Source organism: Canis lupus, chromosome 7 (genome assembly GCF_003254725.2).
Source record: "Canis lupus dingo isolate Sandy chromosome 7, ASM325472v2, whole genome shotgun sequence".
Lineage (NCBI taxonomy): Eukaryota > Metazoa > Chordata > Mammalia > Carnivora > Canidae > Canis > Canis lupus.
In genome coordinates this window covers 2,663,198-2,681,940 of record NC_064249.1, presented here as the reverse complement: position 1 = coordinate 2,681,940, position 18,743 = coordinate 2,663,198, and the positions used below count along the sequence as shown (strand labels likewise).

Here is an 18,743-nt window from a genome sequence, read left to right as displayed (position 1 = left end):
ATTACATCCTGTAGCCTCTGTACAGTTTTGAGAGGTAGAGGGTCAAAAGGGTAAAATGGCAGCTTAGTGTAACTGGGAAAATAGTTTTAACCTCTTGGATCCTCTGACCACACTTGTAAAACCACTGATTTAAATATTGATGCCTTCATGGGTACTTACTCCTTCATAGGGATTAAAGCTTGAATGCCAACCAAATGCAATTCCCAAACTGGAATTTTCAAACCAGCAAGTAAGTGGAGTGTCAAGAGAGATGCACAAGATAGAAACCCTTGTCCGACTCCCAGTGGTTGTGAAGTTGCTCCCCTGGGCAGGGGTGGGGAATCAGCAGGGCTGGGGGCAGCACAGGTGTATGTGTTTATGTATGTATGGGGGTCACTGACAAACAGGCACACATTTTCCCCATGTGTGAAAATGGGGGCCCCTCACCGACATACATTCACACTCACTGGTGCCATCTGGGCTTTGGCCATTTTAAGTCACCACAAAAGGGCAGCTGGTTATCATTGTGCTCATCTTTTGAGGTCAGGATCTCTCTGGGCCTCCAGCAGCTACAGTTTCTGTCTGGTCACTCCTCAGCAGTAAGAAAATGAGCAGGGACACCACGTCCAAGCAAAAGTGTAGAGTTGTTGCTTTGATTTTCCTTTGGTGTTGAATTCTTTGTTCTATCACACTCCATCTGACTTTTTGTGGAAGAACAGTGATGTACTCTAATCATAGCTATTATTTATTGAACTCAAGCCTGTTTTAGGTTCTGTGTGTGTATTAGCTCGGTTAACTCTTACAACAAGGTGCAAAAACATTAAGTGTCAATATTAATCAGAATTTTCTGTTAAAGATTTATTTATTTATATTAGAGAGAGAGAAACAGCATGAGAGGTGAGGGGAGGAGCAGAGGGAGAATCTCAAACACACTCCCTGCTGAGTCCACCCCATGATCCTGAGATCATGACCTGAGCTAAAATCAAGAATTAGGCGCTTAACTGTGACTGAGCCACTCAGGTGCCCCAATGTTAATTAGAATTTGATTGAAGCTGGAATAAGACTCAAGGACTTAAATCATTTGCCCAAAGTTACATTTAATCTCTGGGCCTCTGATAGGCCTGGGTTTGCATCAAGTCTGTCTGATTCCAAAACTCTTACTCTCTGCCATTAGAATGATTATTCTCATACCAAATTCCTATGCCTAAAATATTGATGTGTGAGTGACACAATGTTTCTGCACACGCACATACACATGGGCTGGGCAGGGGGGATAGATATTTGTTGGAATTTACTAGAGCTTTTTATTGAAAGGGTGGTGTATTCAATCAGCATTGGCCTCACTGCTCAGCTTGTTAGGTGTGTAGAATCCTGGTCCCAGACCTGCTGAATCAGAACCTTCATTTTAACAAGACTCCCAGGTGAATTGTAGGCGTCTCCAAGTTCGAGAAGCATAGATCTTGAGCACAGTTGTATCTCCCTGAACTCTTAAGAGGGGATGAAATGAAGCCATTAGTAGGACATCCTGCTTGGAAAGATATACAGCACCATTAGCGAAAAGAATAAAAAAAAAAAAGAAAGAAAAGAAGAAAAGGAAACATGCTTTTTAAAGGAATATGCTTTGTTTTAAAAGCATGCATTTATGCTGTCTTGCTCCATAATTTCAAACATAATATACTAATTCTGCAAGACCTCCTACTCTGTACAGAAGTGCACTATAATTTTTGATAGTCCTCTTTGAGGTCTGCCTACAGTGTGCTTTATTAAAAGCAAGCCAAGACTGAAGGTCTCCATTCAAGAATGTGGTTTGTGGTGGAGTCTAATTTGTACCACTGGGCAAAGGTCATACAGAGGAGCTCGTTAATGCACTCACTCTGGGAGAAGATCAATCTCCATACTTCACCATATTGATCTGAGAGCTCATTGGCGCTTCCCTCCTTGAACTGATTAGCTCGTGTGTGAATGGAGATGGATAGCTCTCTGGGCCAGACGATTCCAGCAGGGCCACACCCATGGCAAGAGGTGGAGGTTTGAACATCCTCATTCAGGGAGTCCTGTGGTTCCTCGTGTTAGGATCTTCTGCTTGCTTATCAGTTTCTCTGTGAAAAGGGTTTTAAAAGAAATGGATTGCTTTTCTACTATGAAGAGTGGTGTTTTCCTTCTGTAGTTCTAATAAACCATGTGTGATCAACGTAGGGATTCTGTGTACGCGGTTGTAGGCAGATGCCTTGCTTTAAAGTGTAACAGTGACGTTACCAAGTTCATTTCTGAATTAAAAGACACCTGCTCAGTGTCATCTTTAGGACCTGGGAGTCACCCTGTGTTCCTTCTTGTCGAACTTGGCTTCCATTCCTATATATATATATATATACTCCTTTCATTGCAGAAGCACTGAGGAAGTAGGGGCTTGGTGAATCCAGCTCATAAAATGTCTATGTAACCTTTGTGTACTTCCTCCTTCAAGTAATGGGCCGTGTGAATTCAAGAAGTGAGGTAGAAGTAAGCCAACAAGCAATATTCACATTTTTTTTTTAAACGAGTAGATTCCAGATCAAGGCTGGACAGAAGCACAGTCAGAGTCCTCCAACTTCTAGACATGGTTTCCAAGAGAAACTGTGGGTATTGGGAAAACCGCAGCCCCCACGGCTCCCGACCTCATTATTTTCATTGCACTTGGTTGTAAGCTCCTTGAGAAGTGTTTCCTTTTCATCCCTGAATCCCTTCCAGCCCCAGCACAGTGCTTATGCACAGCAATGAGAGTTGGCTTTGCGCTCTGTAGACTTCCCTTAGACTTCATTTTCCTTATTTGCAAACCACATTTTGCCTTGAAAGAGCGAAGCTTGGTCTGAGGGAAGAAGACTTAGCCAAACTTTTGCAAAATGGAATTATGCTTCATTCTTTGGGTGGGCATTTCTAAAATTTACGTCTATGAAGTACCACTTTGAATGTTAAAATATAATAATTTTTTTCATATGAAAAATAGCCTCTTTAGAGCTTTGTAAAGATGACACATCTTAGGATATACCTCTCTGCCCCCTTCCTTTCTGAAGCCAGGTGGTCACAATAAGGAAGAGGGTACAGTTTTACCCCCTAGGCAGGCTCTGCGCGATCTCCTTTTGAGCAATTGAAATAGCAGTGAGACATCCAGACTGCTATGCCATGCCATGTTTAGCCTGCTAGTGAGAAATGAGCAGGCATTGCAGACCAAGTTGAATGGGGCCTCAGGGAACTGGAATAGGACAGTGCTGCACAAATCCAGCTAACCTTGAGCACCCGGCTAGACCCTGCATTGGTGGAAAATTTTAGGAATGCACAATGAATAAGTTATGATTATTATTTGGTATCTTCCAGCTTCCAAATTGCACTTAAGAAAGTTTTTAGAAATATTTTTTTGGCAGGCAAAAGTCCTAAATGGTCATAAAGAAATAATAGGAAAACAGTGCATGTTGGACCTGGAAACCCTTTGCTTTCTCACTTGTGTATAATGGCCAACATCATTAAGGGATGGACACGTGATGGACTAATTGAAAAAACTTATGCTCATGTTGCTGCATTTTTATTATTCCAATTATCGGGACTCCACCCACACCATAATACAGCTTTCTTAATACTAAACACAATACGGCACTAATTGTATGACCAGCTGTGTGAAAGCAGAACTGCTGTATGATTGATGTGTTGCAGTAACCCATCTCTAGGCCTGTATCTTTCTATACAATCTGGAAACTGTTGGCCTGTTCATTAAAAAATTAATCGGCTTCATGAGTTGGCTGAGTTACTTTCTTGTTTGATCTGAATCAGCCAGCCTACTACAGCAAAATAGTCAACGAGCTGACTCCGTAGACACAGCATGTCCTTGAACCGTCAAGAATGTGGTCTGTACGAGCAGATGCAGTTCTTCATCCAAAGAATATTCTCTCAAAGAACAGTGTTGTGTGTGGAAAATGTAAATCCTTTCTTCCTAGAACTATAAATAAATATTATGTCCACTTGCTGTGTGACCCAAACTTAATACTCAATTTAAGTAAATTCTGCTTGTGTTTTAGTTTGACTTATAGTCTGTGAAACCTAGAGGCAATGGAGATGGAATAGGGTTCCCTCATTCTCCCTTTTTTGAGGATGCTTACTTCCCCACCCTCTCTTAACCTCCATTAGAGAAGTTCTTCAATCCAAAAAGGTTTTCTCCCATTTTAACAACGAGCATAATGAAGAACGTGGAATTCAATACTTGGATTTCACATCTCAGTCACCTTTGCAGCAACTTCTAATCTGTGTTTCAGGATAACTGTGCTAGGCATCAAGTCTCTCAGATCTCAGTTTGCTGTCTTTCATCATTATATTCAGATAGAAACCCCAGAGTTGTAGAGTTTACTAAGAGTGATCAAAGGAAACACTATGTAAAGGGAAGACAGAAAGAGGTTGGCTTGGGACTGACCTAGAGAGTCCTGGCCTCATGGGGACATTTTCTTGCAGCTTGTGTAGGATGTTTATCCCTTGTATTTATTTATTTATTTTTTAAAGATTTATCCATTTATTTTAGGGGGGGGGGGGGAATGCACACGTGCTCTCCAGAGAGTTGTGGGTGGAGCAGAGGGAAAGAATCCCCAAGCCAACTTCCTACTGAGCATGGAGTCCAATGGAGGGCTCGATCCCACGACCAATGAAACCAGGATCTGAGCTGAAACCGAGTCGGGTACTCAACTGATCATGCCACCCAGGTGCCCCAAATGTTTACCCCTTTTAAATGGCCAGATCTGGGGAACTAAACAATTGATCAAAATTAGTACTGTATGATGTTGGTGAATAGTGTTTCCATGGCAATAATGTTCTTTGTTTCTAGGTTTCGGCCCTTTAGTGAGACTCAGGAGTCTTATACTCCACCCTGCCAAGCTGCAGGCAGTTGTAGTAGGGCACAAGCAACCAGGAGTTTTGCGATGGCCTTTGGTCTTCAGGGCCTGGGGCTAGGGCAGAAAATGGTCACCAAGCCTGTTCACTGATGACACACGGAGGCACCAAGAAGCTCGGTGCACCACTACAGGGCCAAAGGTTCTGAGGGAGGTTGTCCCAAATGCTGCTCCAGCAAGCACAACTGGGGGAAGGTGGTTTCCATGGGCTGCTGGCAGATTGCCACCCATTCTGTTGTGACCAAATGGACACATCCTGATAAAGTTATATGTGGGCTACTAGGAAAAAGGCCTTGGGATCAAATCAAATTAATATTTGCTTAAACAGCTTGAGAGAAAAATCTAGTCTATTGTATCATAATTTGTAGATTTTCCAAAATATTAAGGGCGTGTAATCTTATTTCTCTGGTTCCCTTCTCCATCTTGATTCTAGTTTACCCAGAAGAACCTCATTCTTACCTAATTCGGGGCATAAAACAGACCCCCGTGGAATTAAGTAAATGCCTGATCTTAACTCATCTTCCATCAAAGTCACCTTCACAGTCGTTCCCCCAAAATAGGAAAGATCATCTATCTAGATTTTATGTCCAGACAATTCCAAGGTTATATCATTCATTATTTATGTTTTTGTATTTCCAAAAGCCTTTATTTTTGAAGTCACAATCTTATTTAAGTTTGAAATAAGATTTAAAAAAAATATTTTATTTATTTATTCATGAGAGACACAGACAGAGAGGCAGAGGCAGAGGCAGAGGGAGAAGCAGGCTCCCTGTGGGGAGCCCGACACGGGACTTGATCCTGGGACCCCAGGATCATGACCTGAGCCAAAGGCAGGTGCTCAACCGCTAAGCCACCCAGGTGCCCCAAGTTTGAAATAAATCAAATCACCATTAATTTACTTCCTTGCAAGAAAGAAATGGAGACAGTGTTATTTAAAGAAATAAACTTCCAGAGAAAAAAAACACGATTGTCCTTCCTATGTGAAGAAAGCATAGTCATAGGGCACTGGGCTAGGATTCAGAATACCTGGATTCCTATTCTGTTTCTGGCACCTGAGTAACCTTATCTACATCACAGCCCACCTGGCCTGAGCTTCCTCTTCTGTAAAACAAAGTAGTTGAACTACAAATGGCTGCTAGGTCCTTTCAGCCTTGATCAAGCAAATATTACCTAAGCACCTACTGTCCTCCTAGGACCATGTAGGATTCAGACAGTATCAGTATGGGGGTGCCCTCAACTCAGTGGCAGGGGATGCCACTCCTAGGGCCCCAGACAGGACATCAGGTAGGAACTGTTAGTGTTGCTGGTGCACTGAGTTTGGAGCGCTGAAATGAGTATTTCCCTATATACACTATCGAGAGATTTTTCACGAAGCAGAAATTACTTGGTTTACCTAGCAATAACCCTCCCACACTGGGGGCTGACCCTTGACTCCTGGAGCTCTTTCCTCAACTGCTGCTGCACATCCTGTGAATCCATTTCTGAGTACCTCGGAAGGCATGGATTGACCTTACGCTGGGCTCTGTGACCTAAAGGGAGCGTGTAAATTGTGTGGAGAGAGTATGCTGTCCTCATGTCGCTGGGGGGCTGGGTGGAGGAACTCTCCCAGGAGCCTTTGTGCCCAGTGAGTTCCCATCACTGGATGGTCCTTAGGGACCTCCTTTTTGCCTCTGCCCTAATTTCAGTTGTATTTTTGGTGAGTGATATTCAGGCCACTTGGGTTCTTTCCTCCTTTCTTTGGCCAACTGCCTGATTGAAACAGCGAGCCACAAAGGACCCAAGGACATTTTAGCCTCTGACAACTCTTTTTCTGGCTTTGAAATGCAGTCTACAAAGGAAGAAGTTACGTTTAAGACCTTAAGGGAGTCACAGAACATGGTCACTAGAATATCCTCTGCTTTTCCGTTTCTTCCTCACACGTATTCATGCCAAGGATTTCAACACGTGCCCGTTTCACAAGGTGTGGGGCAGCCACAACGTTCCTCAACTTATGCCTTCATCACCCATGTCCAGATAATGGGCCCGCTGCATGCCTGGGGTTCTGTGGCTGGTGGCATTGTTGCCTTTAAGGCAGCGTCTGGACAATGAAGGATACGAATATTCCAAAAATGATAATCCTGTTCACGAATGCTTTCTGAACATTCCAACCAAGCTAAAAGAAAATATATTCATCCTTCAAGGCTTTTGTCTTCATTGCTTGAATAATATCCACCTGTGAGGACAGGACATGTGAGGAACATTGCCTTAATTATACAGAGGAGATTTCTGAGCTAGAGAACAGCAAACAGGTAGTGATCATAAATGAAACAACACCCAGCAAGAGAAAGCACTGGAAAATATTTCACATTAATGTGCCTTAAAATAATTTTCTTGTTCATCAACTTTTCCATCCCCTGAAATTTGTTCTTTTGCACTTCATTTTGCATCTCCTGTAGTTGACCTCCTTTTATGTATTTAGAGCTGGGTCCAACCAGCGTCATTAAGGTGTCTGCCTGCCGTGTGCCAGTCCCTGAGCGGGGCACATTCACAGCTTTATCGCTTAGCGAAAACGATGGCTGGGAGAGCAACCAAGGTTTAAGGAGCTTGAAATCTTTGCCAAAAGTCTCATGGCGAGAATGCCAAGAGAAGAACCTACATTTCCGAGCTGCAAAGCCCACACACTTCCTTCACGGGGTCTGATGGTCCTGAACTGTGCTATTAAGGAAGGGGCCTAAAATAAAGACATTCTCTCCGTTCTGGATTGTCTCAGGTTCTCTTTGGAAAACAGACCATCAGAAATTTGTGCTCTCTTGTGGCCTCTTAACGTTGCCATTGGCTTTAAAAGGAACTCTCTCTGTAAGGCTAAATATTGTGCGTGCTTGAGGATGTTGTCGGAGCCTCGCTGACTGCAGCACCTAGAATTCCTCCTCGGAATACCCACAGAGAAACTTCTCTCGGAGTCCAGTACGAAGATAGGCTGCTTTGCAAGGAACTGATTTTATCGCGTGCATTCTACAAATCATATTAGTAATGGTGCCTTGCCTGCAAGGAACCAAATTGTGGCCCATTTCCAATAACTGAAACAAGCTTTATGAAGCTGATTTTAGGGACTGAGCCTAGTCTTGGCTTCAGCTTGTTATCTTACCTTTATTTTCCTCTTATCTCCATTTTCTTATTTATTCCATTCACCTTTTATTATGTGTACATAAAAACTGCTTCAGATATTTTAAGGACATGTGACATTTTATACATACATCTGTAAGATAACTGAGTTATAATAAATCAATATAGTAAGTTGAGTTATATATATAACTCAAGTCGGTTGAACATCTGACCCCTGGTTTCAGCTCAGATCATGATATTGGGGTTTTGGACTCGAGCCCCAAGTGGGGCTCTGGGTTCAGGGGAGAGTGTGCTTGGGATTCTCTTTCTCCCTCCCCCTCTTTTCCTCCCCCTGCTCATACTAAATAAATAAATAAATAAATAAATAAATAAATAAAATCTTTAAAAAAAGCAGGAGAGATAAAAGCTGGGAAAATTTTATCCTTTGGTTTGACAAATTCTGAGACTATAGCTACTGTTCCATGCGAAAGAAATTGGCTGGATTCCATTATGTTGTCAGTGCGATACGTAATTCAAGTGATATTTAACATGTACATACACTGTGCAATATTATCTCCAAACCACAAAGATGTCTCCTATGTATGTAATCAGCTCACATTTATATAAATGAAAAAAACTCATATAGATTATCTGGCATTAGCACATCTTCGTACAAAATAATACCGCGTGTGGGGCGCCTGGGTGGCTCAGTCGGGTAAGCATGTCCCTTCGTCTCAGGTCCTGCTCTCAGGGTCCTGGGATCCAGTGCCACTCAGTGGGGAGTCTGCTGGTCCCTCTCCCTCCGCCCTTCCTCCCACACATGCTCTCTTTCAATCTCTCCCTCTCTCACTCAAAAGAAGAATAAAATAAAATAAAATAAAATAAAATAAAATAAAATAAAATAAATAAAATAAAAATACCGCATGTGACATCCCTGAGAAATAAGGTACGCCAGGCCTTTGAATGTTCTGGATAAATGAAACTTACCTTTGGATGCGTTAGACTGTGAAAGAAATAGAATTCGCGATGGAAGACCTCTAACACAAACCACACCATTCCCTGACTTCTTAAACAGCAGATTTGTTGAGCCTGTTTGTAATGACTCATCGTGGTTGAGAAGGCCTGCTGTTGGACCCTGGGTCACAGAGTGGGTCCCTTTGGGGTTCTATGGTTTGCGGCCTCTGACTGCCTTGCGGAGTGACTCCGGATTAAGTGGTCAAGAAGTAGAGGCCGGTCTGTTTTATTTTCCGTCTTCTCCCTGTGCTGACAGCTCTCTTACTCATTTCCCAACCGCACTCCACTCTTTCACTTGACCCCTAATTATGTGGAGGTGGGGCGGGTCTGAGGCGGCCCCACTCCCCAGGAGATTAGGGATGTCAGCTGTACGACAGCCATCGACCTCTCGTCACTCCCTCGGTTTCTGGACACCCCAGGCCTCCCTAGGCTGAAGGATCGGTGGGCACGTTGGTCGGTGACTGCTCCCCACGTGCACCGGTTAGGGAGGTCTGGTTTGGTGGCCATCTCAGAAGGGAAAAATCTAAGGAATTTGGAAGAGCTTCACGTCCAGGGATTTGTGTCTATGTGCTTCTCCCTTTCTGAAAGCAGTATCTGTGGTGACCGTGTATATGATGAATTAGAACAAAAGGGAGGAGCAAGGAGACTTACTGAGATCCTAGACTCTGTGGGCCGTTGGGCATGCCCAAGATGCAAGGTGCCCCGAGCGTAGATGGGAAGGGGTTGGTGGACGGAAAGCATGGGGCGGACGTCATACAGTGAAACCCCTCCGCCTCCTGCTTCCGTTACCTGCAAAGTTAGATCACAGGAGAGAGGAATCCTTGGCCTCTCCACTGGAGAAACACAGAAAGGGGCCGAGAGCCCTGGCTACATGCTGGCGGGCGCATCTCTGTGTCCTGGAGCCTCCGCAGCCCAGTTAGGAAGTGCACCGAGCGCGCTTGGTTCTCTCCAAGCAGAGGCAGCTCCTGGTCATAAATCTGTGGGGTATTGCAACAATTGACAGGGGAGTTTTACTGGCTGTTATTTCTCTTGTACAGTATTGTTTTTAGTGCTTGTTTAATCATTGCTAATGTGAAATCATTTCTTCTTGGACTTTGTAGCAGTTTATTACACAGGCTGCAGATAATCAGCAGTGTTCTTTATAAAAACAGTAAAGGATTAAAGTAGTTGTGTGTCAGCCTTGCCCAGAGCAGGTTCTCATTAAGATTTGGAAAGTTGATTTTGATTTGTCTTGGTTTTGATTTTTCTCTCCGTGCTTCTGAATAAACTTTTATAAATGCCACCAATTGTCATAAAAGGGAGCCTGAAAAAAAAAGGAGGTCCATTTAGAGGAATTTTTTTTTTCTTTTTGCCAGAAAGAAAAAAACAAAGCAAAACACGAAATAATAGCTGGACTTTATTTGTAATGATTGTGAAGAATCTTCACATCACTTAAAAATACTTTGTTCCAAGAGTTGTTCTATCAGGAGGTCCTGAGTTCAGTGATTCTACAAGGTTGAGTCCTGCATTTAAGTGTCCTTCTTCTCAGGGCACCTGGGAGGCTCAGCGGTTGGGCGTCTGCCTTTGGCTCAGGTTGTGATCCCGGGATCCTGGGATCGAGTCCCACATTGGGCTCCCTGCAGATTCCCTCTGGCTGTGTCTTCTGCTTCTCTCTCTCTCGTGAATAAATAAATAAAATGAATGAATAAATAAAAATGTTTTTAAAAAAAGAAAAAATAAGTGCCCTCTTCTGAGAAGCTTCCCTGACCCCCTAGGAGGTGAAGCAGGGTAAAGTGTTCCCCAGCTTCTTCTTGCACATGCAATTAGACAGACTTATCTTGACTTATACTTCCGCCTCCTGTCCTGGGGTGTGGGTTTCTTGAAGGCAGGGATTGTGTCCTAGTTGAACTCTGTGTCCCCTCAGTTTTTTCCACAAAGAACCCCAGACTTCATGATCAGAAGTAAGAAATGGTTTCCCTTCCACCGTTTTTTTTAAAGATTTTATTTATTTATTTATTTATGAGAGACAGAGAGAGAGAGAGAGAGAGAGAGAGAGACCTAAGCAGAGGGAGAAGCAGGCTCCATGCAGGGAGCCTGCTGTGGGACTCGATCCCGGGTCTCCAGGATCATGCACTGAGCCAAAGGCAGTGGCTCAACCTCTGAGCCACCAGGCATCCCTTCCCTTCCATTTTTATTTTTATTTTTTAAAGATTTTATTTATTCATTCATAGACACACAGAGAGAGAGGCAGAGACACAGGCAGAGGGAGAAGCAGGCTCCAGGCAGGGAGCCCGATGTGAGACTCGATCCCGGGTCTCCAGGATCACACCCCAGGCTGCAGGCGGCGCCCAACCACTGCGCCACCGGGGCTGCCCACCCTTCCACTTTTAAATCACCCATCCGTGTCAGTAGAACATGTCCCTAAGTATGTCTGTCTTCAAGTTTGACCACAGTGGTTCGTGATGTCAACTGTTCACACCCCCCACCCCTCTCCGCAGGAAGGAGATTGAAATCACGGGTTCAGTTGGCCAGACTCTTAAAAGCTAAAGGGGAGGGGGCAACAGAAAGGGTTTTGATAAGTCAAATGCCCGCTTGAGAAAGCTCTACACATTTTTCTTCTTCTAATTGTTTGCTCACACTCGCTGTTCTGATGAGAAAGCACGCGTTTCTAATGATTAACACACTCTGGGTGGTGGGAAGTGTGCTGCATTAACAATATGGGGCCTGTATACCTTTACACGCTCGTCGGTAACGAACGTCAAGATAAATAGTTTCTGCGATGAGTAACTAGGTTCCTGAGATAAGTCCTTCCTCCTATTATAGCTGATAACGCGGGACTGTCCGAGGCCGTGGGGCTGCCTGCGAGGGGTTTGGCCCCGATGGGAACGCGCCTCCGTGGGCCGCCCCAGGTGCTTTACCTGCAGCGCTAATACCTGGGGAGCCCTCTCCGAAGTGGTGGTTACTGCCCCTGCCACCGCCCAGCCTCTCATGTCAACAATAACTCTGTTTTCCAAAGGGGGAAAAAAAATACCTTGGAAATTGCAGCTCCTCTTCTCCCGAGGTGGGCCGGCCTCACCTGTCCTCTGGCGCCAGGGCCTGGGCTGCTGCACGCTCGCCAGTTGCGGGACGACGGGATGCAGGGCATGACCGAGTGTGGGGACTGATGAAGTGGCCCGTGGGAGGGGAGCCCCTCAGCGACGGCCAGAGCCAGGCATCCGGTGCCCGGGAGGAGGGGTAGCACGCCCGGCAGTCGGGGGCCGCCCCAGCCGTCGGGCCCTCGGGAAGGGGGGCTGCGGAGCCCCCGAGTCTGCACGGGCCGCAGAGTGCAGCGGGCCTGACCCCTCGGAGGCCGGGCGCCGCGGTGCTCAGGGGGCACGGGCAGACGCGACGGCAGCAAGCAGGTCTGAAAAAGCATCTTTAAAAAAAATTTTTTTTTTGCCGGGTGCTGTGGGAGGGCCTGTGGGAGCTCCAGCTGTAGGGTCCCCCCCCCACCCCGTCCCCACGGAGCACGGACGAGGCACAGGGATTACGGTACTTGGAGAAAACCGGGAGGTCACAGCAGCGGTCCTCGGTCAGACACCACCGAAGCCCCGATCCTCCGTCAGAGGCCTCAGAAGGCGGGGTTCTCCCTCAGACACCACGGAAGGCGCGGTCCTCCGTCAGGCACCTCGGAAGGCGCGGTCCTCCATCAGAGGCCTCGGAAGGCGCGGTCCTCCGTCAGCCACCACGGAAACCACGAGGAGGGCAACGGTACAAAATAAGAAACCACAAGCTACCAGCTCAATATAGGTAGTGGACACGTTCACCCATTCTTGCAATTCCTGAAGCAGCAGAGGAGCCAGGGAATATGCAGATTTAAAAGGCTTTCTATCTTCTTACTGCCTCTGGACGTAGGCAGCAGTGGACACAAGGGGGGGGATGAAAAAATATCGCACCTCTTAGTAAGAAAGGTGGAGAGGATGCGTGAAAACAGGACCTGCATTTCTTCTTGGCAGTTGGCCAGCACCCGTCTCTCTCTTTTTCTCTCTCTCTCTCTGTCTCTGTTTCTCTCTCTCTCTCTGTCTCTGTCTCTCTGTCTCTCTCTCTCTCTCTCTCACACACACACACACACACACACACACACACTGAGTTAGGCATAAAAATCTGAAAATGATACACCCCATTCTTTTTCTGACCACAAGACAAAATATAACCTTTGTTTGGAAGAAGTATCTTCAACATCCCCAAAGAGAAGAAGGCTGGAGAAGTCAAATTCTGTTTTAGGATTGGAACATGGCTTGGTGCTGGAAAACTGGGATATTTCTGTCATGTTCTAAATGAAAATAAAGGTGCATCATATGCAAACGAAGAGGAAGAAATCGCTTAATGAAATAGCTCCCAAAATTATGCTGGCCAGCAGATAATCCCCTGGCTCTTTCATCTTTCCAAAAGATGGGAGCAATAAATGCACTTTGAGGAGTCTGTATCCCCCCCACCCATTCTGAAATTGTTTGCAACATTAACGTGTATAATAATTGTTTTTGGGATCAGTCTCGGTGGGGGGAGGATTTTAGGTTTTCCTCAAAAGAGTGATAATTAAATGACCAAAACTTCCTCTCTCTCTCTTTCTCTCTCTCATACACACAAACCCAAAAAATGTACAGTGGAACCAAACTGCCATAACAGAGTGATCAGTTTAAAGCAAGATGCTGATCCTGTGTTTGCTGGAATGAAAATATGATAAAACCCAGTAGAGCAAAGTATACTTTGTTTAGCAATCACCCCAAGCATCTGCAGAGACAGTTCCTGGAATCTGCTCTGAGTGCTACAACATGTATGTTTTGGGGACATTTGCCCCAGCTCCTTGTGACAACAATTTATGGGGCACATTTAGGTGGATTTACATCAACTGCTGCCCAAAGCCTGACTTGTCACACCGCACAACACTGGAGATGTTCCCATAGAGAAGAACACGACCTCCTATTGTCACTAAACCACTAAGGAGTGTTGGGGTGAGCATTGTCCCCCGGGAGAGTAATTTTCACAAGGTAGAGCCTGCATTTGTCTTGTTCACCATTACGTCCCAGTCTGGCACTCATGCTCACCAAATAATCACTTCTTAAAAATTATCTATTTACTTAATGAGTGAAATACTTTTTTTTTTTTCGAATTTATTCATTTATTTTAGAGAAACAGAGGGAGAGAGTAGGAGGAGGGACAGAGGGAGAGAATCTTTAAGCTGACATCCACCGAGCGCAGAGTCTGACACGGGGCTCGATCCCACGACCCAGGAGATCATGACCTGAGCCAAAACCAAGAGTCAGCCACACAACTGAGCCACCCAGGTGCCCATGATTGAAATTCTTTTGGTCAGAAGAGACTAACTGGTTCAAATTCATTCTTTCTTTCTCAAGATTTATTTATTTATTTATTTATTATTTATTTATTTATTTATTTATTTGAGAGGCAGAGACACAGGCAGAGGGAGAAGCAGGCTCCATGCCAGGAGCCCAATGTGGGACTCGATCCTGGGACCCCAGGATTCGCCCTGGGCCAAAGGCAGACACCAAACCGCTGAGCTACCCAGGGATCCCCTCAAATTATTTCTAATGGAGATGTTGGAGGATGTGTTTTCCTGATCCCAGACCCTGATTGTAGTTTTGTGTAGTTTTAATACTCTTGCTTTTCTTCTTCTCCGCAGAAGCAATGTGGTATCACCAGGCAGGGGCCCTCTGTTTATTGTTTTTTCATTTGTGTGCTATTTTTTACTTTACAGAGGGGATTTCCCATCCACTCTCTTTATTTCATCCTCACAAAACCTATCTCATGTATTTTTAGGTGAGAAAATAAGTCTTAGAGAATTAAGTGGTTTGACCAAGCTCTCACAGCTGGAAAGTGTAGAAAACTGTGTCTTGAATCCTTCTTTGTACTATGAGTTCAATGCTCTCTTGACCACAATCACTATGTCCTGGACTCATAGAAATAAAGTTAGTCACAGGCTCCTATCACTGCTAATCAATGCTCAGCAGTTTAGCGCCGCCTTCCGTCCAGGGCCTGATCCTGGAGACCCAGGATCGAGTCCAGCATCGGGCTCCCTGTATGGAGCCTGCTTCTCCCTCTGCCTGTGTCTCTGCCTCTCTCTCTCTCTCTCTCTCTCTCTCTCTGTCTCTCATGCATAAATAAATAAAATCTTTAAAAAAAGATCGATGCGTGCTAACTTCCTAAGCATCAGCCAGCTATCCAGAGTTCCGTGGAATGGCCACTTAATTAATTTGTTAAAAGTAAGTCAAATTAATTTCATTTAGAAAATTCTCACACCTCTTGTAATTTGGAGATAGCCTAGAGCTTGAGAGAGAATTTTTTAGCCTGAGCCCTGTTTTCTCATCTATAAGTGGAAAAAATGGTACCAGTTCTGCTAACTTCAAAGACATGTTCTGTCCATCAAATCTAAGGCAAAATCCAAACATTTAGCAAACTACTACACAACATATCAACGTGAGGTGTTCTTTCTATAAATGAGTAGCGTAAATCTAAATATGGCCACCGCATGTGGAGAAAAACAGCGTCTTTGGCTGGTGGTTATTACAAAATGAAGAACGAACTGTTGTTACAAGTAGCCATGGCAATGGATCAATATGCTCTTCACATTCAGACCATCGATGATGTGAACTGTATGTGAAACGAGTGTGGTTTTTGTCACTGAAGAATGTGGTCCCCTGGAGAACGAGATGACATAAGAATAAAATGCTCACTATGACGCAGCACATTTCATTCTAATCCTCATGGCAGTCCTGTGAGGGAGGTCATGTTCTTGGTTCATTTTCCAGTTATGGAAATTGAACGTTTAGAGAGTTTGTGGGAAAATTGTCCAAATCATAAAGTAAATGTAGATTAGCCTCAAGACCATGGTTGATGATTGTTCAGTTCAAAGTCTAGCATAGTTTGGACTTCCAGTTAACTCTGATGACAAATAATGGCATGTGCCTCTATCTTTAGAAGCCATCGGTGCTGGCATGCTAATTGTCTTTTATATAAATCTTCTCAGTTTGGCAACTTGCTAGCTTGCTAATATCTATATACTATTTCAGCTGTGGGTCAATGTATTCAACTCTAGATACATAAGCATGGGCTATTTGGGGTCATTCTAATGGGGTCTACTGAGGACGGTGTGAGGCACCTGTACCTCCCACAAGCAAACTCTAATAGCGCTGTTAATGTCAGACCGATCTAATGGAGGGCCTTTTCCTAGCAGCTCATTGATTATAAATACTACTCTTAAGTATTCATATGTGGCCTAAAAAAGTATTTCTCCAAATGAAAATAATGATTTTCAGGAGCAGTGATGTAATTTCTGAGCATTTGCGCTATGACGACCATTGGCGGAGACTTCTTGCTCATAGTGAGTACTCTTAGGTAGAAAATTATGAAGAAGCAAAAAAAAAAAAAAAATGTAGCGAATAACAGTGTCATTCCTTTCTATTTCTTTTATAGGTTGATGACCAAATGAAGCTGCTCCAGAATTGCTGGAGTGAGCTCTTAATTCTCGACCACATTTACCGACAAGTGGTACATGGAAAAGAAGGGTCAATCTTCCTGGTTACTGGGCAACAAGTGAGTAGAGAGACCACCCCCGCCCCCCAAAAATGTCTTTTTATTAAGCATGTTCAGAATGGCAGGAATTTAACTAGGTCAGAAGCACTCTGGTGCTTTGAAAGGGAAAGATTGGCTGCAAATAATTTAGAAAAGCTGACTTGGTGCACTCTGTTCCTACACTGATGATTACGGTTAAACTTGTAAAAGCAAACATAATCACAAACATTCTGCTGCTTTCACTCTGCTGGGATTGAAAGTTGTGCTTTGAAGGGTCAAAACAACCGCTAAATCAGAATTCATGATTAGTACCCAGCATTTTTTCCTCACGTTTCTGCATCTACCACACTTGTTTTATCAGCTATTTAAAAAGCTTATAAATTGTGGAATCCTTACTATTTTGGCATCGTAGTGGTGGAAGAGACCGATTCAAATATCACATATAAACTAAATAGTTGGCAGCAAGGCAAGCAAGGGAAAAGGGATAAGAGTTCCAATTTTTAAGAGCCAGCCATTATTTAAAGGGAAAATAGAAAAAAAATTACTGTTAGTTCCTACTCCTTTCTGAGTAGATATCTGGTCAGCCAACAGATATTTATTGAATATCCAGTAGTGTTGCCCATCACTATTTTAGGGCTTTGGCGTGCACTAGTGAGCAACACAGAACAGGACGCTTCCCTCGTGACACTTAACATCGTAGCAGGGAGAAGCTGACTGTAACGAATAATTCCATAGCAAACCTATATATAAGACACGTATAATGTGTTAGAGGTCAAAGTGCTGTTGAAGAAAAGAAGAAAAGGGAAAAAGAGAAAGTGCCGTGTAAAATGGAATCAGCTCACATCCACGGGTGTATGTCGCATTGTGACCCAAGACTTTGTAGTGTAAATAAGAGTAGGTGGTTTCCTCTTATTGAGGAGGTGACCTTTTAACAAAGACTTGAAGGAGGAGAGATAGTTGTTGGCCTCATGGATAGCTGGGGAACAGAAAGTACTCAATGCGCCTAGGTCCAACTTTATAGGATTTTGGCATGTCCGTCCCATTTCTTAGCCTTCATTCGATAACTGATGTGTTATTAAAATAAATGCATGGAACATAGTGATTCCCTAAGTCCATTGGGTCATTTCTATTCAGGCATCGCTGCAGCGTTCAGTACTCCCGTACTTCAGTACTCGGGCACCGTGGTCTTTTACATCCAGCCGTAAATGTTTATGTGCTGTGAAACCACAGCAGTGCATATTTAAAAATGAAAGGCTGTCTCCACACCATTTGCTGTATTATTAATAAATCACATTTTCCCAATCAAATTAAAGGCAAGCGCGATCGCAGAGATTTTGCAAATTGGATCAATTCAACCATCGCCATCACTGTCTGGTCCCTGTTTTCTGTACATCTCATGAGAAAAGCCTTCTAGATGAGAAAATAAAGTCCCATGGGCTTGACTGCCTGTACTTTCAAATTTTTGTTTAGTGTTTTCGCCCAGTGACCCAAGTCTCGGGGAGGAAATGTACCCATTTCTAGAGTTTAGTCACTGGTGTGCCTCCCAGCCCCCTCCCCCAGCCACCCACCCCTGCCCAACGAGGAACTGCATTAGAAGGAGCCTCAGCCCACAAATTAATTTGATTTCATTTCCTTCTGAGTCTCAGAAATCAAATGGGTTTGTGCCGTTCTTTCTCCAAGCACTTCCATCCTTGCTCTTTAGAAATCTTCCTTATTTCACATTTCATTTTGCCTTAAGTGCTGTCCCCCGCTAAAGGTAATTACCATTTAAAAAGTAGAGAAAGTGCATTTCTTGTCTGTCTGATTTTCAAAACCAGGAACAGTCAGAAATAGATGGTATTTATCATCTTTAGTATCAATTATTGCTACTTCATGTTTTGCCATCACAGCAGAATAAAGAAGTCCCTAGTGGAGAACTAGTGCTTCCCTCACACCTCTCCCGCCCCCCAGCCTCTTCTAGCTCCCTCCTCTGCCCTTGTAGAGCAAGTCTCATTGTGATCAAACCCCTCCCCTACCTTTTTCCCTCCAATCCCATGGCTAGCCTAGTAATGATGCATTATAACCAGGCATTCTTATTTATGAAAATTATGGAACAAACCTTGTATTGTCTTTTGTGGAATAGGCTAGACAAAACATTTTGAATGTATCTCTGTGCTTCCTGTAATTAATTAATTTCTTTCTTTCTTTCTTTCTTTCTTTCATTGGCTTTATTAAGTG

At 44.1% G+C, this 18,743-nt stretch overlaps 1 protein-coding gene across 5 annotated transcripts in view; it reads left to right on the top strand.

Annotated features, from left to right (window-relative positions):
- NR5A2 (nuclear receptor subfamily 5 group A member 2) overlaps nt 1-18,743 on the top strand; it is a 138,012-nt gene that overhangs the window by 56,658 nt on the left and 62,611 nt on the right. For all 5 annotated transcript variants that reach the window (XR_004817455.2, XM_025458635.3, XM_025458634.3 and 2 more), the window contains exon 5: nt 16,428-16,547. Coding sequence is in view for 4 of the 5 variants with exons in the window: in XM_025458635.3 (XP_025314420.1) it covers nt 16,428-16,547 (120 nt within the window). In the remaining variant the exon portion in view is untranslated. The remainder of the gene's footprint in view (nt 1-16,427; nt 16,548-18,743) is intronic.